Below are 25,647 nucleotides of genomic sequence, written 5' to 3'. Positions count from 1 at the left end.
TTGCAACAGAAGACCATTGATGATATCTTTGATCAGGGTGGAGTTCATAAGATAAAATACGATGCATGGTTCATTTCATTGGAGTAAAATAAACTGAAGAGAGATTTAACAGTATGACAAACGCACCCAAAAATACATGTACTGCCCTAAAAGTGCCACAAAATTCTGTCTACTAGTAATGCTGTGGCTCCCTTCCATCAATTATAGTTCCAGCACTTGCTCTTGATCCAGCTATGAGCTCATCACCCTCGCATTTTGCATCCACCACCTCTCCTGCCATTCCAATTCAATATACATTGCATCAATAAACATTTGATGAAGCTACAAACAAGGACATTTACATCAAATTAACTACAGAACATCTGGGCTGACTAGTTATGTACGGACTGATCAGTTTACACTGATAATTTGATATTTTTTCATACACGTGGGGTGGAGAGAGAGAGAGAGAGAGAGAGGGCCCCAACTTTGAGATAGTGACTATCACTATGAAGTGACTTTTCCTATTAATGCGTTGGGAACACTTACAGCAAAAGATAGAAGGCCAAGATGGGACTCGAGGACCAAGACGTGTGCGGCTCATATTTCCAAAACTGTTACTTATGACATCTCTTTCCTACACTTGTAAGTTTGGGATGAATAGGAGAGAAGAGAAGGTACTGGTGGGGGCTTGAAACGGAAATACGAAGCTACAAAACGAATTATTACAGACCCAACCACAAAACCCCCTCCCTTCACAATCACTCCCACACTCCAGCAACCATCCATAACGGAACAATCAAAAAACCCAATGCAAAGGTGTAAGGCATATTAAGCATATAGCGAAGCCAGCAACATTACCTACTACACTTTGCCAGGTGTCACTTTGACAAAGTTTTTGGAGGGACAGAGAGAGAGTTGGAATTACAGATGGTATAGCCATGAAAAGAACAAGCAATCACTTTTCTCCTCCAGAACCTACTGATCCTCCCACTAAAACAATGGATTGGTTAAGCAACAAAAACAGGCTCAGTCCTTGTGGTGGGAATAGAAAGATATACTAGTGATTGAGATGTGAGAGCAGAATTAAAAGTATCACATATAAAAAGGTTCAGTTCCTCCTTGGTATTAGATGCTTTCAGTTACTAATCAGAATCAAGGTACTGTAGGCCATCCTTTATCGATGCTATTATATTAAGCCAATGCCTGTTGGGTCTTCCCTTGCCACCCCTTAGAAGATCAACTTTTGTAACATTACCCACCGCTGTCCTTACTTTCACTAGAAAAGCAGCAGCATGCTAGAGACTTCACTGTTTGATTATTTTTATGAAACAACCCCATCCACATCTTGAGACAGGCAACCAGAAAAGATCAGAGAGGTCCATACCCCATGGGAGTCAAGCCACATTCAAAAATCTTATCCTTTTCCCAACAACTTGAATTACACAAGCAGGAACTGGTGAGATCTTGTGGTCCCAGTTGCCAACCCTTGGGTCTTGACTACAATCTTAAGTTCAAGTACAATCAAAATTGAGCAGCATAATCAATACACTGCAACTCGTCACAAACACAATAAAGGAGTTCAGGAAAAAAGTTGAATAATATTCCTAGCAAATTGCTGGGGAAAAAGTGGACACCGATTGTTAACCCTCATCTAAACATTTAATCTATAACTCAGAATCAATGGCTCACAAACAATTGAGTGTAATCAACCTTGAGTTTACCTGAATACTCATTACAATCATCATTTCAAACTATCAAATGAGTTTAGCTTTTTTCAGGTCAGCAACAACTCCCCGATCCTCAGAGCTCCTTTCATTGTATAGTACCTGAATAAAATCGAGGGAAAGGATTAGATACAACATGAAAACCAGACTGAATGCAAATTAATTCTTTCGACTGGAGGTACCTTGTCTATAATGCCGTATTCAACAGCTTCACTAGGACTAAAATATTTTGGGCGCCTGATGTCGGCTTCAATTTCCTCGGGTGACTTTCCGATATGTTTTGCAAAGAGTTTAACCTTGAACATAAATTAAATGACAAAATGTTATTTTTCTTCTCATATGCTTGGCTACATGACCAAGTGAACAAGTGCTTGTCAGTCAGGTCCATCCTCAACTTGCTTTAAACTCTAAGGAAAAACAACATTGTTGAATCGAAACTGATTCAACAAGCACTCAAAATAATAAGAAAATATACTTGCCCTTTTTCTAAAATAACTATCAATACCAGTCATCTGACTTGAGAAATTGACTCACACCAACTTATTACAATGAACAAACAAGCATGCCATTTATTACTTCCATACTAAAAGCTGTGGTTTCAGCCATCCATCAAAACTGGAGTGACTCCATAGGTTCCAGATGATGAGCCAATGATTGTATATTGACTCAACGTAAGACATCTCAGCAAATCAGGAGTACTCAATTTCAAAACAGAATAGAGAACTTTCTGAGTTTATGCCACTTAGTTGCTTTTCAAATGGCATTTTTTTTTTTTTTTATGAGAAAAAGGCATATTTCCCACCTCATAGATTCAAGGCTTATGAACATATTATGCCACAGATAAACCTTTCACAACATTTAAACTAGTCAATACATATTATAATCAAACATCACCTGCCAGCACTTCATATGTAATAGTAATTAGAATGCATGGACTATAATAGTGGAGGACAAGGGCAACATAATTGACTGTTAATCTTACCAACTCTGCCTTCACATTCTTCACTTCTTTTCTTGCAAGGTCAATATCTGTCGCCTGACCTTGAAACCTTGCAATTGGCTGCAGATTGATAGGAGGACATGACTTTTCATGTTAAAATCTGAAGAATGACTTTGGACATTTAATTAACATCATGACACTCTTTCGAGCCTTGTAAAAAAGACAAAGCAAGAGAACAAAAGATACACAGTAGCTTAGAGCAATAAAAAGTACAAGTCAAGAAGAAACCTGCTTTATCATGATTGTTGATGAAGGCAAAGCTGAACGGTTTCCCTTTGCACCTGCAGCCAAAAGTAAGGCTGCTTCTCCCCAAGCATTACCAACACACAAAGTAAAAATCGGTGACTTAACATACCTGCAGCAGAAGATAATAGCTAAGTCAGATATAGGAAAAAGAAGTAAAGAGTTACTCCAAAACTACTAGGTAAGCAACCGTGTAATAACAAAGTTTTGATTTGCATTGGCAAGCTTCTTGTTTTTATTTATTTATTTATTTTTGTTAGGCAATTTGCATTCATGAACGCTTCTAACAAGTGTATCTAGCATCGATACAGTACAATACATGTACAGATACAAAATATCAATAACATTTGTCACTACAAAATCAGTGCCAAAAGGGAAAAATATTTACATATTTTGTTAAAGGGTTATTGGTATTAACTTTTATTAGTAAGGGACCTAAGGGTTATTTTAGCCTTTTATGGTATTTTGAATACGATATATATGCTTCTCTTCTTCTCAAAATTTTTGGGTGTGTTTTCTTTGTTCATAATCTTCCTCCAAATAAGGATAAGCTTAATATTTCTTGGATACACAAAAATGCAAAATGAATACAAGTGCTTTGACCCTGTGTGTCATAAATATTTTATTAGTGCTGAATTAACCTTCTTTAATCTACCCTTTGTTTTCCTCATCATGTTTTTTTTTTTTCTTTTTTTTTTATAAGTAAAAGCGATTGTATTAAGAAAGCCTGATGTACACCTTAAAGCATACACGATGTCAAGGCCAAAAGGAAAAGGAAAAGGAAAAGCAAAGCAAAAAAATCATCCCCTTACTTACAACCCAACCAATCAATGAAATCGAAAATGGACCATGATGTACAATCTACATGCACCCTAATCCAATCCAAAAGCATGTACAAAAAAGACCATAAAATAGCTTGATCCACTAATGAGTTGATCATGTTTTCCTCATCATGTTTCACAACTAGACAATGAGTTGTCTCAATCTAATTTTTTTTTCCTCCCCCTTCTATTACTAATAATCCTCCACTTGGAACTAGAAAACCATTACAAGTGTGTCAAAAGAAACAATTGATTAAAAATAGGGAAAAAATGAAACCACCATGTCCAAACTCTTGGAATAACCTTTCCCCTACCCTTCAGTCTTTTACTCGTATCATGTCTACTACTTTCGTCCTTAAATCTTATCAAAAAATAATTTTTTTTGATAAATAAGCAAAAGTATTGTATTACGACGAGGCGCTAAAATAGCAACCAAAAGATAATGGAAGAAGAGATGCATGCTCTTCTTAATAGAGGTACATGGAAGCTTGCTCACCAACCCCAAAGGAAGGATATTGTTGGTTGCAGGAGTCTTTGCCAACAAGTATCATCCATATGAGATTACAAAGCGATGGGAGGCTAAGGAGTATACTCAAATTTATTGTGTAAATTACTTTGAGACCTCTCCTGTTTGCCTACCTTAATTCATTATGTCTTATCATTTCCTTGACTATTGATACTGAAGGGAGTCTATATTAGTTAGATGTGAGAATGCATTATTTTATGTTGATTTGAGTAAGGAAGTATAATTAGGGGAATTGGAGAGTTCAGTTTGCAAATTAATAAGGTCATTTATAGATTAAAACAATCTCCTCAGGCCTAGTTAGATATATTAAGTATTATTTTTCTATCATTTGGTTTTACAAAATATGATATTGACTACCCTGTGTATTTGTTCTCAAGAGGGAAACTGGCATAGTAGTACTCATCATATATGTAGATTCTCTAACAGTGATATCATAAGCATTGAAGAAGTGAAACATTACTTGAAAAAAAAACCATTTTAGACAAAGGATCATGGGTTGTTGGGTTAATTCTGAGGCAATTCAACACATACCATACGTAAGATTGTTTTGCCAAAATAAATATGTATCACATTTGCTCATTGAGATTGGTATGTTAGGAGTAAAGCCAGTGGAGATCCTATGTACCAAATTGTGAAAGTTAATAGACAAGATAGTCCTATAGTTCTACACTTCCAGATAAAAGAAGGTATCAGAGTTTAGTGAGTAAGCTCATTTATTTGACAGTTAGTTCATGGAAGCACCAAAGCAAATGTACTGGGACGCAATGTGCACAATCTTAAGGTATCTTAAAGCCTAAAGGAACTATAAGTATGAGAGTAATCTAAAAAAGAAGTTCTAGCTCTATCCTTGATGTTGTGAGCCTTTCCAATGTGGACTAGGCAGAAACTTCAACTAACAAGAGGTCCACTAGTGGGTATTGTACCTTGTGGGTGGTAACCTTGTTACTTGGAGGACTAAAAGCTAGAATGTAATATTTAAGTAGAATACAGGACTATGACTCATACAGTGTGAGAGTTAATGTGGGTCCCAAATTTTCTATAGGACCTTGGATTTTCTCTTGAAAAGCTCTTGATCATGTATTGTGATAATTAGGCAATTATTCACACTACCAGTTACCCCATTTTTTACCAAGCACATTGAGGTTGACTCTCATTTTATCAAAGAAGTTTATGAGCCAGAAAGTAAATTCTGTACACTAATGAGAACTTGACTCAACTCAGGAAAGCCATATTCCAACTGCTTTGGGAGAAATAACATAAATGTTCTCAAGGATTAGAGTAGAGCTTTTACACAAGCAGTCCACCAAAGGCAAACCTCTTATTTCACTTTCTCTTATACTCTGATCTTTTCAATTACTGCTTTAAGATTCATGACTTTCTGATGCATTTAGGCTCACTCCTATCTTCAAACTGCTTGTAAAATTTTGTGTTAACATTTATATTTCAATATGGAAGTTCAGACATCAATACACAACATAGACTATTGATACATGCCACTGCAATAATTAATTGAATGAATTAGAGTGGATCCAATTGGCTTTTAACTTTAAAGGCCAGAGTGATATTTTGTGGTGGAAATTTTAAAATAAGTTACTAATAAACAAAGCACAATGAGCATAATCCAAAAAAAAGTTGGCACAAACTCAAGAATATTCAGTTTGAGGTCTAAAAAACATGCTCTAATTCAATGTGGATAATGAAAGAAGTTTAGGCAAATGCATTGTTCTACAGAAAAACTAAGAGATCATAGGCTTGGAAAAGGTTGGAAACTGTCGAATTCCCTAGAAATTAGGATAGTCACCGGATCATAGTTGTTAATTTTTTTTTATAGGTAGATCATAGTTGTTAATAGGTACGCTTAAAGCTACTCTAGGTCCAAGGCTCAACTACTCCTTAGTTATAGCGCCTTGTTTGTCAAGGCATGCTCGTTGTTGGAGAAGCGAATCTCATCTACTTTATTTTTCATTTTCTAACTCTTCTATTCTTAGTATTTCTAATAGTGTGTTGAAATTTATATGATCTCATTATTTTTTGGTTGAATGCTTTTTTTAAATGTTTGGAATCTGAAACTTTTTATCACTTGGATTGGATTTTGAATAATGTTATATAAAATTGACACATATTCTAGGTCATGTTTCACTTGGCTCAAGCGTGCATCTTATGTTGTGCCTAAGACTTAAGAGACTTTTACGCCCTAGGTGCACCTCTCGCCTTTTAAAACTATTGACTAGATTGTATCCCTGGAACTATAAATTAGTATTTATGCAATTTTTCTTCAGTCAATGAACATTTAAATTCAGTCAGATTTCTAGTCAGAAATCAGACAGGAAAATTAAATATCCATCGTCTCAAAAAAAAATCCCATATCCATTTAAAGTAAGGAATAGATCAACTGTATAATGTAATATAGTGTAAAAGAAGGAAAATCATAGATGACAGCTAAGTGCTTAAACCAGAATAAAATTTGTATATGATAATCAGAAGTGACCTTGTTGAATCTGTGGTTTCAAACCACATAATAATTTTTCTATGGGGCCTAATATAAGATGATGTGCAATTTCATTTCCACATCATTTCAACAAAAAGCATTGAAGCTTCCACAGTAGCAAGGAAAGAAACTCCATTCTTTTATTAGAAGAAAAGAAATTTAAGATAGTAGTCAATTCTTGAGATAAAATGTAATGATGTTCTAATCCAACTCAATGTGTACTTGAACTAGTCTCACTGAGATTCATGTAGTCTTAAACCTCAAAAAGTTTTAGTTCAGCTATTTAACTACTAAAACTTTGGAATTCACTCTTCAAATGCAGATAGCCAAAAGATGTATGATTTTGGTTCCTCTTTTTTTCATAATGTGGAATCACTAACCCCACTTCGAAGGACTGAGGAAAACTACAGATACACAACCCCTTCCCCTAGAACTGGTATCATGCAAGCTTGGGAATCGAATCTGAGAACTCTAATTTGGGAGTCAAGTCCATCTACCAGTTGAGCCGCTCGAGGGAGACGATTTTGATTCCAAATTGAAAACTAGGACTTTCATCAAAACCAAACATTTTCATCCTCATAAATATTAGAAGTAACTGTCCACAAATAGCATTCATCATTCTGTGTTTCAGTGAATCAAAGGTCAATTGTTCAATTCAATAAGACAGGCAAAAGCACATAAAGGACATGTATCAACGAAAAGGATAAATATATTTTTACCCCATAACATCATAGATTGCAAAAGCTTCTGTCTCATAACCCAACTTCTCCCCACCCTGAAAAAATGTGAAAAATCTTATCAGAAGCAAGAATCATTATATGGGAAAAATGTAGGCACCATTCGCCATAGTATATCAAAATACTTTATTAAAAAAAAAAAAAAGGAATAAAGGGGAATAAAAATTGAAAGAACCAATAAACTAGAGCAACACCTTTTAAAAAGCAAAATTGTTTTTCTCATTTACAAGAGGAAAGAAAAAACAAAACTTCTTAGTTGAAGCAAAATGCTATAGCTTTTAAAAAAGGTAATGTGTTTGTGTGAATTGTTTTTGCCTCAAACTGCCGCCATTACCATCCACCAACATGCCACGAAAGCCTCAATAATACCAACATTAATATCACCATCATCAATAGCAGCAGCAGTACCACCACCACCACCTCCATCAACGACATTACAACTTTTGTATTTACAACACCACCACAAAAATTATCTCCTCCACCAACACAACCATCGTTCATTCCATTATCATTGGCATCAAGTACATACTACAATTAATGTTATGCACAGCCTCATAACAGAATCAGCACCCTATGACTGCTTCCACCATCAATCTCAGCAATAACACTTCAATTGAAGCAAGTACAACCATCAACATCAAGCTGGCACATGCTCTTGAATTTATGTTCTTTGTTTCTAAAATACTACTATTGTATCGGTAGGCTAACAAGCATGTTTTTTGGCCTTGTATTAGGAAAAGAATAACGAGAAGAAGAAGAAGAAGAAGAAGATTGAAGCGAGTACAACCATCAACATCAAGCAGACACGTGTTCTTGAATTTATGTTCTTTGTTTCTAACATACTACTATTGTATCAGTAGGCTAATAAGCATGTTTTTTGGCCTTGTATTAAGAAAAGAATAACGAGAAGAAAGAAAAAAGAAAAACAAATTCCAATAAACTGTTGCAAGACAAATAACAGTAACATAGCACCATATTCCCACCAAGGAAGGCTATTATGCACACAAAATTTGAAAAATGTAGAAGAAGAAAGAAAATGGAAAAACAAATTCTTTTGTTCAAGGGAGACAAATTTTGGATGCAGTTCTTATAGCCAATGAGATAGTGGATGAGAAAAGGCAATCAGGGGAGGAAAGAGTTGTATTCAAAATAGACTTTGAAAAGGCTTATGGCCATGTGAAATGGGATTTTGTGGATCACGTGTTGGAGAAGAAGGGGTTTAGTTCTAAATGGAGGAGTTGGATGAGAGGTTGTCTGTCTTCGGTCTCTTATGCTATTCTAGTGAATGGTAATGCTAAAGGATGGGTCAAGGCATCTATAGGTTTAAGGCAAGGTGACCCTTTATCCCCTTTCCTGCTCACTATTGTTGCAGATGTGTTGAGTAGAATGTTGTTGAAAGCTGAGGAAAGAAGTGTGTTGTAGGGTTTCAGGGTAGGTAGAAATAGAGTTAGGGTGACCCATCTGCAATTCGCAGATGATACCATATTCTTTGCTAACTCTTGCACGGAAGAACTGCAAACTCTCAAGAGTTTATTGTTAGTATTTGGGCAAATTTCTGGGCTTAAGGTCAATCTTGACAAGAGTAATCTTTTTGGAATCAACCTTGATCAGAATCATCTCTCTAGGTTAGACTTGTTTCTTGAATGCAAGGCTTCTGATTGGCCTATACTATACCTGGGTCTTCCTTTGGGAGGGAATCCAATTGCTTGCGGATTCTAGGACCCAGTGCTTGAGAGAATCTCTAAGAGATTAGACGGGTGGCAAAAGGCGTACTTATCTTTCAGTGGTAGGATAACTCTTATCCCTCATGCCTTACCCACATTCCCAGCTACTTTCTTTCTCTGTTTAAGATTCTCGCTTCAATGGCTGCAAAAATTGAGAGATTGCAAAGGGATTTTCTTTGGTCAGGGGTTGGGGAAAGTAAAAGAGATCATCTTGTTAGTTGGGATGCGGTGTGTAAGCCAAGGGTAAAAGGGGGTTTGGGGTTTGGGAAGATTCCTTTAAGGAATCGTGCCCTTTTAGGGAAGTGGTTGTGGAGGTTTCCTAGGGAGAGTACAGCTCCGTGGCATCAGGTCATTCAAAGCATTTACGGGACACACTCAAATGGTTGGGATGCCAACACTTTAGTCAGATGGTCACATCGTTGTCCTTGGAAGGCTATTGCACAAGTCTTTCAGGATTTTTCCAAGTACACTCGGTTTGTCGTAGGACATGGGGAAAGAATTTGTTTTTGGGAAGATTTATGGTGGGGGCATCAGATTTTCAAAATTCAATATCCAAGGCTATTTAGAGTAGTCACGGACAAAAATATTCCTATATCTTCAATTCTCGGTTCTGATTGCCCTTTCACATGGAACTTCAATTTCTGCCGTAATCTTTTCGATTCTGAGATAGAAGATCTAGAATGTCTCATGCGATCTCTTGATTGTATGCATATATCCACTTCGACTTCAGATGCGAGATCATGATCCTTATCTTCTTCAGGATTGTTCACAGTCAAATCTTTCTTTATAGCCTTGTCACAAATGCCTAGATTATCTCCACTTTTCCCTACTAAGTTTGTATGGAATTCTCAAGTCCCATTCAAAGTTAATGCCTTTGTCTGGCTTGTGGCACACAAGAAGGTAAATACTAATGACTTGCTACAATTGAGGAGACCCCACAAAGCTCTTAGTCCTGACATTTGTAAGTTGTGCATGAAGCAAGGAGAATCAGCAGATCATATTTTCCTTCATTGTTCTGTGTCGTTGGGGTTGTGGCACAGATTATTTCAACTAGCCAAGATGGAGTGGGTTCCTCCGAGAAGCATTTCAGACATGATGTCCATCAACTATAAAGGTTTTGGCAATTCCAAGAGAGGGGTGGTTTTGTGGTAGAATGCTTGTAAAGCTTTAATTTGGGTTATGTGGCGGAAAAGAAATGTCAGGATATTTGAGGACAAAGCTAGGAATTCAGAGAACCTATGGGATTCAATTCATTTCCTTGCTTCTCTTTGGGCTTTTTGTTTCGCGGTTTTTAAGGGCATTCCCCTTATCGCGTTATAACTAAATTGGCTAGCAGTGTGTAGTTCCAATGGGACGGTCTAGTCAAGGGAGATTGTTCGTAGTTTTTTTAGTGTAGTGCCTTGTTATCTTTTTGTGTTGTTTAGTTTTATCTCTGGTAGGAGGATTCCTCATCCTTCTAACGTACTTTTTTTCCTATCAATATATACATGTGATGTTTCCTATCAAAAAAATAAATAAATAAACTGTTGCAAGACAAACAATAATAATATAGCGCCATATTCCCATAATTCAACAAAACTTTGAAGGAACTTAGATGACATCTTCAGAAGTGTTCAATTCTAGAGGAAAATGTTTTTGTTCCATCCAAACATAACGATCATTGTCAACAACATAGGAAAAACTGCTAAAGTTCTAAAATGCCAATATATCATATATATGGTGAGGAATTACATTCATGTCCCAACATCATGGTTTTAAGTTTTCTTATACTTCTTAAACTTCCATCAACTGTTTCTGTCCCCAAGAAATCGAAGGTGTTGCCAGAATTCGAGAATAAGGTTTTAACCATATCCAACACTTGGATGCATGTGACAGTCAAATACCACTCATTTTACGCTGATAATACCATCAAAATATGCTACCATTGCAACACCTAAACAATTTCTCATGACAGAAGATACATGCATAAATACTAAGGTGCCAACACACTGATTTTTGTTTCTTGCAAGTATTTGGCACTTTTTCTTGCGTTTTAAAATGTAAAATTAAATATGTAATATGGTTTATACTTCTATATTCCAATATGTTGAATCCTCAATCACTAGGATTTGTGCCACATAGCCAGGTAATAACAGAAAATGAAGGTTAGATGAATGCTGTCGTTCAAAAACTATTGTTTCTTTCCCAAATACTTGGATCACTTTGAGATATGATAGTTGACTTATTAATACTCTATATCTCTGTCTTCACAAATATTTTTGTCTATCACACAGAACTTAGTATCATGGCTATAAAACTTTTGTTATGACTTCAAATTTTCATTCACAATTGAAACCTTATTCATCTCACTTCCATAACCAAATGGACATATGAACTCATTGAACTTTGATGTTTATTTTTATCATCTTTCAAAAGCATGTCTCTAGCATTTTCTTAATCTATCCATAGTGTTCAAGGTTTTGTGGATCTTTATCATTGTTAGATTTTGTGGAGTGGGTAGGCTCACGATAGGGTGCGATAGCAGGTTTTTGTGTCTTCGCGTCTTTTTGTCCTTTTTTCTTCGTACACGACATATATACTTTCTTTCTTTTAATACAATTCTTATTTACCTATAAAATATAAACAAATAAATAAAAGACAAACCCTATTCATGTCACACCAATTCCTCAGTCTAAAATTGGGCAACCTGTTGTTGGAGATCAGATGACATTAATAAAGGTTATAGACCCTGAAACATATTTGAAAGAAATCTGAAGCAAACTGGATAAAATAAAGAACACAGTTAACCTTGGTCGTTCCAGTGGAGTTTATGTACAGATAAATTGGCTTCTCAGCATCATCATACTGAAGGTAAAGGAATTCTGCTAGGATCAACTCGGTGACAGAAGGAACAAGAGACATGCCCAAGTATACAATTCGATTCTTGAACAAGTAAGATGGTAAATCGGGAGGAGGTTGGTCCAATGCACTTCCCCTTGTAAAAGGAATGACCTGTTTGCAGAAGTATGACAAATGTACACATATATAAGATGAATGCAGGTCAAAAACTGATAACATATTTGATATTCTTAGTGCAATAAAGATCAAGAAAAAAATGTACAGAAAAATAACAGGACATTTCTTGCAAGGAAGAGAGAGAGAGAGAGAGAGAGAGAGAGAGAGAGAGCAACAGAACATATCTCACAAGGATTAAGAAAACAAAATTATCAATAAAAGCAGACTTGGAGAATCAAAATGAATCAGTCAATTCATCCAGCTATATCAAATCTCATGATGCAAAAATGATAAGAAAGTTGCAGCACTATAGGATAGCCTATAATATTTTGATCAGTGGATAGCCTATAATATTGCACCTTTTTTTATATATATAAATAAAGACTTGAATTAAATTAAAAAGAGCCGCCAAAAGAGTAACCCAAGGTATACAAGAGACAAACCTCCCTTCACCACTAAGGCTCAAACAAGAGAAAATAGAGGAAGAACCTCAGCAAGTACCCAACACTTCAAAAAAAACTTACTAAAGTCAAGGAGACAAACATCTATAAACAACTTAGATTCTGACCATAGAAAGTAAACAAAATCCCATTTCAGCTTTTGAACAGAAAAAACCTCATTATCAAACGCAATGTTGTTTCTTGTCTTCCAAACCATCCAAAATAAACACAAAAGGCTTGCTCGCCAAACCTTCTTGTGTTTTTTGCCCACAAAAGACCTATGTCATCCCAATAGAGTATCTCTAACCAATAAAGATAACACCCAAGACACCCTAAAAAACACAAAAGCAGCTCCCATAAAGCCCTTATATTTTTACAATGGAGAAACAAATGATCTATAAATTCTTCATGTTCAAGGCACAAGTAACACCTATTTGCTAAATACCAATCTCATCTCTAAATTTGATTCAAAGAACTTTACCCCCCACACCACCTCCCACACAAAAAACCTAACTCTAGGTTGGACCCAAGAAAGCTAAATGCCGCTCATTGGAAAATACCCGCCAATGTTGGGTTCCAAAACATTGTAAAGGGACTTAACTATAAACTTGCCATTCTTTGACATTAACCAAAGCAATGTGTCTTCCACATCCCTACATGCTCTTTAACCATGCAAACAAGCCAAAAATCTCTCCATGCAATCTATGTCCCAATTATTAAAAGGTTTAGAGAAACAAGGATTCCAACCCCCTCTGCCCTTAAGCTGAAAAATTCCAAACATCCTCCACCCATGCATCCTTAGAAAGAGCTAAAGCAAATAAAGAAGAAAACAACACACACAACAGATTGTCCCCACACCACCTTATTCCCATTAAGACTAATTCATTGAAACCCATCAAAACTGAAGTCAAGAATACTTGTGCAAGAGTTGTGACAGGAGCAACCTCCTAGAAAGTTCTGATGTTGCATCCCTCTGAAAATTTTGCCCACCAAATAAAGGCAACTGTCTATAATCAAATAACAGATGGTTTGGGGTTTGATTTTTAAGACTTATCAGGAGGAAGGAGAAATTAGGGCTTTATGAATCAAATAAGGATTTAAAAGTTATTGTTTTATCAAGTTATTAAAGGGGAATTTTAGGAATAAATTCTGGCAAGCTAGGAACATTCAATCTTTTCAATGCCAAGATAGCATAAAAAGGAAAGTTTAGAATATATGATCATGGCCAAAAATTTAGTATAAAATATAAGGAATGGCTGATTATTTGTAAAAATTGTGTGCATCAATGCAAATACTAAAATTAAGAGAAGTGAAAGATGAAGAAAGAGAAAATAAAAGTCGTGATCTTACTAAAACCTTCCAAGGGTCTCATCTAAAAGAGAACTAATGGAGTTTTACCACTGAAAAATGGCAAACCTACCAAGAATTGAATTATTAAATTCTCTACAACTTTTGCATTTTTTAAGGCAAAATGGAAGATATGGACACACAAACGCAAACATACACACATAAAATGGGGGCGGCAACTCTAGTACATAGGGCATATAGAAAGATACTGAGAAAGATACTGAAAAACAAAATAACAAAGAAAACAAATTACAACACAGAAAAACTACCCTTAACCCAGGTTCAGGATATCCATAAAATCCAAAAAAAGAAAAACACTCTTAATACCCAAGAACCCCTCCACCATGCATAGAGAGATTTAAGAAACATATCATTCAGCATCGCAACAAAACGGTCCAAACCATCTAAACTTTCAATTCCTGTCTGTCTAGAGACACCAAAACAAGCACAAGGGGTCCATTTCCCACACCCACCTTCTGCTCAGTACCTTGCCAACAAGACTGCCATTCCAACTAGCCAAAGCACCTTTAGAGTGAGGTAAAAACCAAGGTACACCAAACAATACAACATGGCTCCCAGACCCCACTAACTCAAATATATATGTAATCCTCTACTTCTCTTCAAGTTCCTATGTTACTGCTATACATTAATTTACAACAATATCATTTCTTTTTGCAACTTAAAGGAAGTTTCTTCAAAATGAAGCTTGTAAATGTCAGCCTTGGTTAAACTTTGATCTCCTGTAACTGGGACGGATTCATGAAATATAATAAAGCATAAAAAATTGCTCTAAAATTTACTTTAACCCATAAACTCTTCAAACAAAATTAGTCAAACAAACATAGAAGCTCTTATTGAACTTAAAAAAGAGCTTTTGGCTTTTAAGAAAGAAGTCAAACCAAACAAGGCATAAAAATCAGTTTGGAGTGAGTATTAAGAGCATTTGTTCAAATAATGCTAGGTACTACTTCAATCAATTTTTAACCCCTTTCTTACAAAGAGAAGGCATTATCCATTGATCTTACTAAGAAAGGATATAAATGTTATCATCTCTATTCTATTTTTTTTTTTTTTTTTGTTTCTATGGATGTGATTTTCGCAGAAAATCAACCTTTCTTTACTCAGTCTTATCTTCTAGGGGAGACATTAATAGAAGACAAGGGTTATCCAGATCTGCTTTTGTTGGATTTGCCAACAAAAACACCTGACATTGCTCAATCCAAAACTGAAACTTCTTCCAAGTTCCAAAATTCTTCAGAAAATATTTCAATCTGTATTCCTGCTCATATCATAGAAAATCTAGGAGCTACATCTTCACCTAACTCCATTGATCCTGGTCTCATTGCTGTCACACCTTTTCAGGTTTATTCCAGGAGGAGACCATCTGTTCCCGAACCTGTGCAAGTCCAAGAAACTGAACCGCAAACAGGTACTGAGTCTTCTCTCTCTGATTCTTCTTCTCTTGTTGATGATCTTGACCAACCCATTGCCATTAGAAAAGGAATTAGAAGGTGTACTCAATATCCTATGTCTCACTTTGTGACTTTTTGTCCTTTAGAAATTTGTCTCCAAAATATAGAACCTTCTTAGCCCAATTAAATTCCATTGAATAACCCCATTCACTCCAAGACACTAGGCAATGAGAATTGGAAAAAGTCTATTAGGGAGGAGATGGGGGTACAGGAGAAGAAAAAAAAAATCAAACATGAGAAATAGTTGAATTCCCCAAAGGAAAAAACTTGTGAGATCTAGATGGGTATTCACACTCAACTACAAATTTGATGGGTCCCTAGAAAGATATAAAGCTAGGCTAATTGCAAAGGTCTATACTCAAACTTAAGGTGCTGAGAAACATTCACTCCAATGGAAAAAATGAATTTTTTTTTTATTCTTTTTTCATAAGAAACGAAGAAAAATATATTAATAGAAGAAACCAAGAGAAGGATGAGAGGTCCTTCCCACAAAAACAAAAACTGAACAATAGAGAAAACACCCAACTAAAGAAAACTAAAAACAAATAAAAACCCCAACACTCTCAAACTTTTGAATCACAAATCGTAATCCAGATGAGTTGTAAAACACTTAAAGGAACTCCTCTAAAAGCTGCAGTACAAAAGGCCCAAAGAGAGGAATAGAACAGAATCAAATCCCATAACATCTCTTCCGTTCTCCCCTTATCCTCAAAGATCCTATTGTTTCTCTCTTGCCACACCATCCATAACAAAGTAAGGCAAGCGATTTGCCAAAGTGTCTTGCCTCTTAATGAATTCCCCAAGTCTTTAAAATCAATAACCAGCATGTCCTCAATACTCCTTGGAGGGACCCAAGCCAACCCTGCTAGATTGAACAACTTGTGCTAGAGTCCAATGGTGACAGGACAATGCAGAAAAAAGTGCTCGATCGATTCTCCATTTCCTTTGCAAAGAATGCACCATTGAGGACAGAGGGATTTGTAGGGTCTTCTCAATTGCAACTTGTCATTGGTGTTTACCTTCCCATGTGCTACTAACCAAGCGAGGGCCTTAACCTTTGAGGGGGCTTTTGAACTCCACAAAAACTTGGCTGGAAGGAACAAGATAGGATTTGAGACTCTTGACAAGGCCAAGAAAAAATATTTCACTGAAAACAAGCCTGATAATGACAAAGACCACGCTCTTGAATCTGCCAAAGAAGGAGAGAAAAACACTGAACTAAGGGAGGACATTAATCTCTAAAGGAGATCAATTTCTAAATCAGTAAAATTGCGGCGAAAATTAAAATTCCAAGACAGTGGAAATGAATTGCCAAGGACATTTGAAACAGTGAGGTTTTTCATAGAAATAACTCTATAAAAACCAGCAAATTGAGAGCACAAAGTTTGGTTACCCCACCAAAGATCTTCCCAAAAACGAATTCTCTCCCCATTCCCCACCACTAGGCGGACAAAAGGGGAAAAATCCTAGAAAACTTAAGTAATAGTCTTCCAAGGACATCTGTGTGACCATCTAACCACCATGTTGGCGTCTCATTCATTAGGATGTGTCCCATAAATACTCGCAATAACCTTATTCCAAAGACCATTCCTTTCTCTAGGAAACCTCCAAAGCCATTTCCCTAAGAGAGCAATATTTCTCAAAGAAGTCTTCCCAAAACCCAAACCTCCCAACTCCTTTGGTCTACTAACAACATCCCATCTCATAAGATGATCTTTCTTCCCTTCCCCCGCCCTCGACCAAAGAAAATCCTTTTACAGCTTCTAATCCTCCCTCCCAGAGACCAAAAAAATGTCTTTTTCCAACCATCCAACCTCCTCGAAATTCTCTCAACCATCGGATCCCAAAAGCCTATTGTCTTTGAGTTCCCTCTCAAAGGAAGGCCTAAATAAGACAAAGGTCACTCTGACACTCAGCAATAAAAAACTGAGGTCAAACTAGACAACAACTCTTGCCTAGTATTAATACCTGAAATGGTGTTTTTTTCTAAGTTGATTTTTAAACCTGATACTTGCCTAAACACCAAAAGGATAATCTTAAGGTTTTGAAGATGTTCCAAAGAGGCTTTAGAGAAAAAGATGGTGTCATCTGCAAACTATAGCAAAGACACTCTAGTCCTATCCCTCCCCACAAAGAAACCCTCAATTAGCCCAGATTCCTCTGCTCTGATCATCAACCTACTTAGAACATCTACTACTAAAGTAAAAAGGAAATGAGAAAGGGGGTCTCCTTGTCTCAAACCTCTAGAGGCCTTAACCCAACCCTTTGCATTCCCATTAACTAGGATTGCAAAACTTGATGAAGACAAGCATCCCTTTATCCAAGATCTCCATTTCGGGCTGAACCCCTTCCTTTCTAGCACATGATCTAAAAAGCCCCAATCCACATGATCATAGGCCTTCTCAAAATCGATTTTGAAGACAACCCCTGACCTTCTTTTCTCATCCACCACTTCATTGGCTATCAACACAGCATCCAAAATGTGTCTCTCTTCAACAAAGGCTCCTTGAGAGCCATAGATTGTTTCATGGAGGACTTTGCGTAAACGCCCTGATAAGACCTTAGCAATTATCTTATATAAACTTGTAACCAAGCTAATAGGTCTAAAATCCGAGATTTTAAAAGTTTGGCTTTTCTTAGGCACCATAGCAATGAAGGTCGCATTTGTACTTTGATTTATTATCTCATTGGTGTGGAACTCAAGAAACACCCTCATAAGATCCTCTTTGATCACATCCCAACACTCTTGATATACTGCAATAGTAAAACCATCAAGACCAGGGGCCTTTTCCTTATTCAATTGGAAAACTGCCATTTGTACCTCCTCTTCAGAAAAAGGTTTGTCCAGCCAAACTGCACTCTCTCCAAGAATAGGAACCCAATCTACTCCTTCAATCCTCCAAGAAGCACCTTTGGGTTTGGAATAGAGTTTCCCAAAGAAATTTACAATCTCCTCAAAGATAACCTTAATGTTGCTTAAAGTCACCTTCCTCTCAGAGATCAGAGACTTAATGAACTTCCTACTTCGCCTACCATTGGTCATTCTGTGAAAGAACTTAGAATTGCAATCCCCTTCTTTAATCCACTTGACCCTAGATTTTTGTCTCCAATGAACCTCTTCCTTTAATAACAAATCCTCTAGCTCCCTTCTTCTTAAGGTCCTTTCTGATACCAACTCAAGATTCAAATTCCCTTCTTGTTCAATTAGATCAATCCTACCTAAGTCCGAAAGAATGAGTTTTTTCTTCTCTCTTAAATCTCCAAAGGCCACTTTATTCCAATATTTCAACTTTGATTTAACAAACTTTAATTTCCTCATGGACTTGTGACCTTCCCAACCTTCAACCGTACACTCTTGCCACCAATCACTAAACTTCTCCTTAAACTCATGATGGAGCAACCACATATTCTTGAACCTAAAGGGAGTCGGACCCCATTTTAAAGGATTAGTTTCCAAACAAATTGGGCTATGATCTGAGGTCTATCTAGGAAGCGCCTCTTGAAGACAACCTCTTGCAAATAGGAACAACCTACATGTTTGACCAAGTAAAATCCGCATTTCTTAGAGGGGGATCCAACAAACCACTCTTCCTTATAAACTCGTCAAAACACCTCATGTTGAATGTTAACCTAGAATCACCCAGTTTCTCAGAGATCCTCTTGATTACATTAAAATCCCCTCCTACACACCACATTAGGAAAGTCAAACCGTACAAGTCTTGAAGCTCCAACCAAAAGTCCTTCCTCCACAAAGGCTTATTCGGGCCATAAATTGAAGTTAACCAAAAAGACCCTTCCTCACTAGAGTTCAACTTCACAGTTACAGAGAAAGATCCTAACACCTTCTCTGTGCACTTGAACTTATTTGAATCCCACATAATCACAATCCCCCTTGAAGCCCTGCAAGCAGGAAGAGCAGCCCACTCCATGCTTCTACCTTTCCAAACACTACTCACAAACCTCTTATCCCAAATTTCTCTCTTTGTTTCTTGAAGCATCACAACATCTGGATTTTGAGAACTTAAAAACCTTCTAACAGTCCTCCTTTTCTTCTTGGAACCTAATCCTCTTATATTTCAACTTAAGATCTTCATGTAGACAAAAAACCCAACACAAACTGCAACCAAACCTAAGCCTCTCCCTTGGTTCCACAATCATTTTTCCTCTTCCTTCTGAAATAGACCTTGTCCACAGAAAGAGTACTCTTGCTCTCTACTTCCGCAACTTTTCCATTATCTCTGACAATTCTAATCCTCAAACTCTCCAAAACCAACTGAACCTTGACCATTTTCCTAGGCGTGAAGCCCTCAATCTGAAAACCTTCCAACGGGAGGGCGGGATGTTCTGGCTCTAGGGACGAAGCCTTGCCTGAGACGCAAAGCTCATCTGGGCTACTAAGTGATTCCCTAAGGAAATGACAGTCTTTAAAATTTCAGTTAGAGGCCTCTACGGGAAACGCCATACCTTCAGAAAAGGGTATGCCAACACGATGACTAAGCTCAACACCAGGAGAATTCGAAAAGGGAACACCCTGAGGAGCAAAGTTGACACCAGCGGAATCGAAGAAAAAAGGCTGACACCGAAAAGGATGAACAGCAGAAACAGAGGAGATGGGAAGAAATTTTGGAGCAAAAGCCCCAGCCAAAGGATGGCCCTGCTTAAAGGAAGCTGAGAAAGGAGGACACACCTTGTTTACCAAACTGCAACGCGAAATCCCCTCGTCTCCCTTTGTTTCCCTAGTGAAAACTTGGGACGTTTCTGGAACAGGAGAAAGAACGCCCTTATTGGAGACTGAACTACCCCGAAAAATGGCTAGATTTGCTTCCGCTGAGCCACCCCCATCAAGGTTACGTTTCGGTGCAAAAGGCAACATCTTTAGGCTTGGAGGCCAGCTTCTCGCTTTGCGCCTTGCAGAGACTGAGGGGCCTTTTAACTTTGACGACTCTTGAGAGTGAACAATCGACGTTACCTCCTTTGCGGAGGATCCTGAGCACTGGAGCTCTGAGGACGAAGGCACTACAGGGCGCCATTAGAGGATCCTGCTTCTGTTTCATGGACTGGACCAGCAGGAGGCCCAAAACTCTTCACCCCAAACTGGGCCCTAACAGATCGGGCTTTAAAAAAAACATTTGGCTTTGTTGGCCCGATAACGCTTCCCACCGTTGAGCCCAAGAGACTCCCTCTCCTTCCTTTTTCCGCTTTGGAAGCCAAATTTGAAACTGAAGAATGACAACAGGAACAATGACGAGGCTTCTAGTTGTAGCACTCATTGTCCCTAGTAGTAGCACATAGTCCCACAGCGTTCTTTGGCCTCTAAGAGACGTAACCTCCCGCTGACATCAACTAGTCCTTGCTGCAAGTTGACTCAGGCCTGAGAAGGTCGTCTCCTTCCACTTCTCCGATGACTGAAACTGCAACCGTAAATGACTAGGCCCCATCTTCCACCTCTAGCAGCACAGGTAGCACGACATTTGGAAGCATCTCCACCCACAACTTTACCTTTGACAAGTCTACAAGCTTCAGAGATTCTCGTGCCACCTTCGTTACCTTCCCCTACTTCTGCTGAATGTATCTCAGCTAAACCTCGTCCCACAAATGAAAAGGAAGGCCTCTTAGTTCTAACTAACCCTTTCTAAATTTTTTGAATACAACAGTATTTTCTCTTAGCAACCATCTCCTCAGAACAACAGGCCCTCCTCTCACTGTTAAACTCCCCTGATCTTGAAACCAATCAGCTCTCCTTGCAGAATCCATGAAAAAGCACCCCTTGTAAGCAAAAATAGGGGTTACAGACACTATTCCTTTCGTACTCATCATCCTCGCAATAGCTTTTCCTACATAAAACCAATCTAGTACTTTTCCTTTACTTTCACAAATTACAGCTTTGGCCCATTTTCCAACTGGCAGCGGAGCTTCGTTCCTAGGTCCTTCCTCTACAACCACATCTGGATAGGATCGACCTCCTTTGTAAATGCCCTTACTCACCTGAGAATCTTTAATCATCTTCTTCGAGGCTCTTACAGCTTGATCAGACAAGTCTTGCACTGAAGAAATCGTCTTCCTAAGGGCTTCCCACCCATTGCCTTTAACACCCTCAGGAACAACTAGAACTAGAGGTTTCCTCTTTGTAACAATTTCTGTAATTTTCATAAATCTCCTTCTTCTATTGAAACAAATCTCCATCAAATGAGTCCTAGTCTTGCCCTTAATCTTTCGAATAAAACCCCTGGAAGCCTCCAACTCCACAGCTTTCTTCAAATGCTCCAACAACCAATCCAGCTCCTCCTCTCCAAAACCTATCGAAACAACAAAGCCTCGACTTCTCTCTGTTATTGAGATCCAAGTTCCCCCATTGGAGCCTTCAAACTTTATCTGGAAAGCCTTTCTCTCCACTTCAAAAAACTTTGCCATTATCACAGGTGTAGTTTTCCGAGAGTGGCCGCTGTGATCAATGGAGAAGATAAGAGTCTTAATGGAAAAAATGAATATTGTGAGAGTATTGTTGTCCTTAGCAGCTAACTTTGATTGGTATTTACACCAGTTCAATGTTAAAAATGTTTTCTTACATGGAGCCTTAAGAGGAAGAGGCTTATACGGAACCTCCACCAGGTTTTGATGAATCTTTTCGCAGGAACAATATTTGTTGGTTGAAGAAAGCATTGTATAGACTCAAGCAGTCTCTAAGGGCGATGAAGTAAAAGTATAGCCAGGGGGACCATACTTTGTTTATCAAACATTTAGACACAAGGGGAGTTACTGCTCTAATCGTGTATGTGGATGATATAATTATGATGTGAGATGATAAAGAAAAAAGAGACTTGCTCAAAAGAAAACTAGTAGAAGAATTTGAAATTAAAGATTTAGGAAGAATTTGCAAGTGGTGTAGTCAACCATTTTATGCACCAACCAAAGGAATCTGATCTTTGAGCAATTAATCGGATCTTGCAATATCTCAAGTCCACTGCAGGGAAAGGAATACTTTATAAGAAGAATAAGGAGCTAAGTTTGGAAACCTATACCGACAACAATTGGGTTGGCCTAGTTGTTGATTGAAGATCAACCTCAAGGTATTGCATACTACTAGGAGGAAACTTAGTGACTTAGAGAAGCTAAAAAACAAATTGTGGTGACGGGATCAAGAGCAAATGTAGATTTTAGAGCTATAGCTCATGGTATTTGTGAATTGTAGTCATTGAAAATTATCCTTGAGGGTCTAAAAATTGGGTGGCATGGATCAATGAAACTCCACTGTAACAAGTCTACCATTACTATTGTACATAATCTGGTTCAATATAATCGAACTAAACATCTTGAAGTCGATAGACATTTTGTAAAGGAGAAGTTGGAAAATGGATTGATATGCATACTATATGTCTCAACAAACAGACAGTTGGTCAATATCTTGAACCAAGTATTGGTTAATCCTTCGTTTCACATTATTCTAGGCAAGCTAGGAACGGAGAACATTTGCTACAAAAATCTGGGAGCATATTTGTTGCCCCACTGTGTTTAGTTATAAAAGTTTAAATCTTTGACTTGTAGGAATTGATAATTAAATCCCTAATTTATAGGAATTGATAAAGTTTTAGTTTCTAAGAATAGTCAAATTCTTTTGTATAAATTTGTAACTATGTATTTTTATTCATGTCTGCCTGTTCAGTAATGTAGCCCTTGTTCAAGGATAGGTATGTAAACAGGTCAGGGAAGACACCCTCATCCCTCTCCTGCTTGTAAATTTACTCCCCATCTCTGCCTTATTTACCATCTTAGACTAGGTTTTTTTTTTATTTTTTATTTCACAATTTTACATTCATCTTTTTAAAATAAATAAATAAATAATTTTACATATACAATGGGAATCACTCCCTTCCCCACGCCCCAATGGATTTTTTGTCATCCTATGTAATGATAATTTTCAACAACCATATTCTAATAATATTAACTTATTTTCAAAATTCACCAAAGCTCTTCTTATAAGTTCACATAAAATTCAACACTATTTGAATTAGTTACCTTCATTTCTGAGACATGGCAGCCATTTTTTATAATGTCTTTTATTGGATTGATTTTCAACAGAAAATTCTGAGTAAAGAATAAGCGCCTGCTCAATTTCCAGAATTCTACAAAACCTACCTTTAGTAATTCTCAGAACTACGCATAGACCTTAAATTCGAGTTATCCACACATGAAAATAGAAACAATTACACTCAAATTTTGAAAGTATTAATGTAGTTTTCTTAGCAGCTACATAGGTTATGAAAAAATCAAATCAAACCAAACATGGTCGGCAAAGAAAAGAAAAATGAAACTCAATGGGAAGCACGTTAACAGGCGTATCTGGAACAGTACCATGGTGACACCACCTCTCTTGGCATGAGAACCCGAAAACGACGCCGAATACAGGGACGAAGGCCGGATTTTCTGTCCGGAGAAGTCGGAGGCGACGCTGCCGCCGACGTACGGAGAGAGGAGATTGGCTCTGAGAGAGAAGGAAGCTAGGGTTCTGTTTGAACTGGTAGTGCCTGAATTGGTGGGTGGTGCTAACATGCGCGTATGGGTGAAGAGATTCGAAGCCATGGTTGCTACTCCCATCGCTGTGTGCTTTCTGCTCACTGCTCGGCTTCGTGAGAAAGCGAGTAAAATAAGCTGGAGATGGGGTTTGGTTTTTCTCCGGTTTCTCCATAAGGTTTTCTTACAGTTGCGCTGGGCTTGACACGTGTGCAAAAAAATCTTTTATGGAAATCAAACGGTTCTTGAGTTTTTATTTTATTTAGAGTAAATTTGATGAAATAATATGATAAAATTAATTTCAATTCACCTTTTTAATGGATTTTTACTTTTAATAATTTAATTTAAATAGGATTTAGACCTTCGAAATACTAGAGTAGATCAAAATGAGAAATTCATTTTATTTTTATTTATTAGTTCGAAGAGATTGAAAACATGTAAGATTCTAAATTGAATGTAATTGTATTTATTAACCTCAAATATTTTCACGGGAAATTTTAAGTACATTTACATGAGAATTGCAAGTGTCTTTGCTAAACTATGCAGTTTTCATAAGAAATTTTAAAATTGATTTTTCTTATGAGCATTTTCATGATTTAATGATGATACTTTTACGACGCTAATGTTGTTTAAAGTAAGCTTCTAATAAAATCATGACATCTCAAAAATATATGTGCATTATAATGAAAAAATTCAATGAGTAATTTTGTTTCGTTGAAGAAACTTAGTACCTTGATAAACTTTCACTGTGCACTCGCTTAATCCAAACTATGGAGAGAAATTTTTTTTTTCATTTCATTATTCACGTCTTTGTTAAGATTCATTTTAATTCTTATTTTCATACATTATTACTCATTAGTCTTAAACTAGAACTTTCACATTTCACACTTCGGAGAAAATGCTAAACAATGTATTGAATCAATACATTTAAGTCAAATATCAAAATCAATGTTTCTTTCTTTAAAAATCAAACTTGAAGGTCAAAAACTATAAAACCGTAAAACTAAATGAGTTTATATAGTAAATATATAACCATGACATGTAGCATACCCTAATTGGTTACTTCTATCAAAATTATATCACAAATATCCCAAAAATATGAGAAATTACAACTTAGAAATCATTTGGAGTAATTTCAAATTGGATAGGTGTGTGGGAGCCCCATTTCTATTAATTGAAGCTTGGATGCCACAAAACAACCCTTGAATTCAAAATCTTTAGTAAATTCAAAATGGATTTCTATTGATAAGTGACATTGGGGATTCTAAAATGCTAAATTTGTAATTAAGGTTCATGAATTTGAAATGGCTTGCCAATTTTGAATCCAGTCATTGTCTTATTGTCTCCTTACATTTCTCAATTTGAAATGATTCAAGCATTTCAAATTAGGTTTTGACATACATTCTTTCATCTTGTAAGGTTCATTTTGATCTTTCCTATCCTTTCTTGGCTTGGCCTTCAATATGCCGGCAAACTTTGATTGAATACCTCTCCATCTCCTCTATAATGTGCTTTGCTCATCTCTTTTGTTTGTGCCTTAGGGCTATTACTTTTGCCTCAACTCTTTTTATTCTCTCAATCCTTAAAAGTCTCTTTAATATATAAATGAGACTTCATCTATCTCAATTAGTGATGTACTTT

The 25,647-nt window shown here is 37.0% G+C and overlaps 1 protein-coding gene across 2 annotated transcripts; it reads right to left on the bottom strand.

Moving 5' to 3' along the window:
- On the bottom strand, window positions 1–24,150 carry LOC117932087 (ATP-dependent Clp protease proteolytic subunit-related protein 4, chloroplastic). Of its 2 annotated transcripts, none has more exons than XR_004654112.1 (8): window positions 23,848–24,150; window positions 12,033–12,236; window positions 7,504–7,559; window positions 2,935–3,061; window positions 2,689–2,766; window positions 1,889–2,002; window positions 841–1,808; window positions 1–273 (listed from the first exon to the last, which is right to left on the bottom strand). XR_004654112.1 is itself a non-coding variant. In XM_034853129.1 (8 exons), exons 1-7 carry the CDS (start codon window positions 24,088–24,090, stop codon window positions 1,737–1,739), a joined length of 894 nt encoding a protein of 297 aa, XP_034709020.1. In that variant the 5' UTR covers window positions 24,091–24,150; the 3' UTR covers window positions 1–273; window positions 1,704–1,736. The 2 variants fall into 2 exon arrangements, 1 of the variants encoding a protein (XP_034709020.1); XM_034853129.1 differs by having other exon boundaries at window positions 1,704–1,808.
- Between the last annotated feature and the right edge of the window lie 1,497 nt (window positions 24,151–25,647).

Source organism: Vitis riparia, chromosome 2 (genome assembly GCF_004353265.1).
Source record: "Vitis riparia cultivar Riparia Gloire de Montpellier isolate 1030 chromosome 2, EGFV_Vit.rip_1.0, whole genome shotgun sequence".
NCBI lineage: Eukaryota > Viridiplantae > Streptophyta > Magnoliopsida > Vitales > Vitaceae > Vitis > Vitis riparia.
The sequence above is the reverse complement of the archived record's forward strand: the minus strand, read 5'-3'. Positions and strand labels throughout refer to the sequence as shown.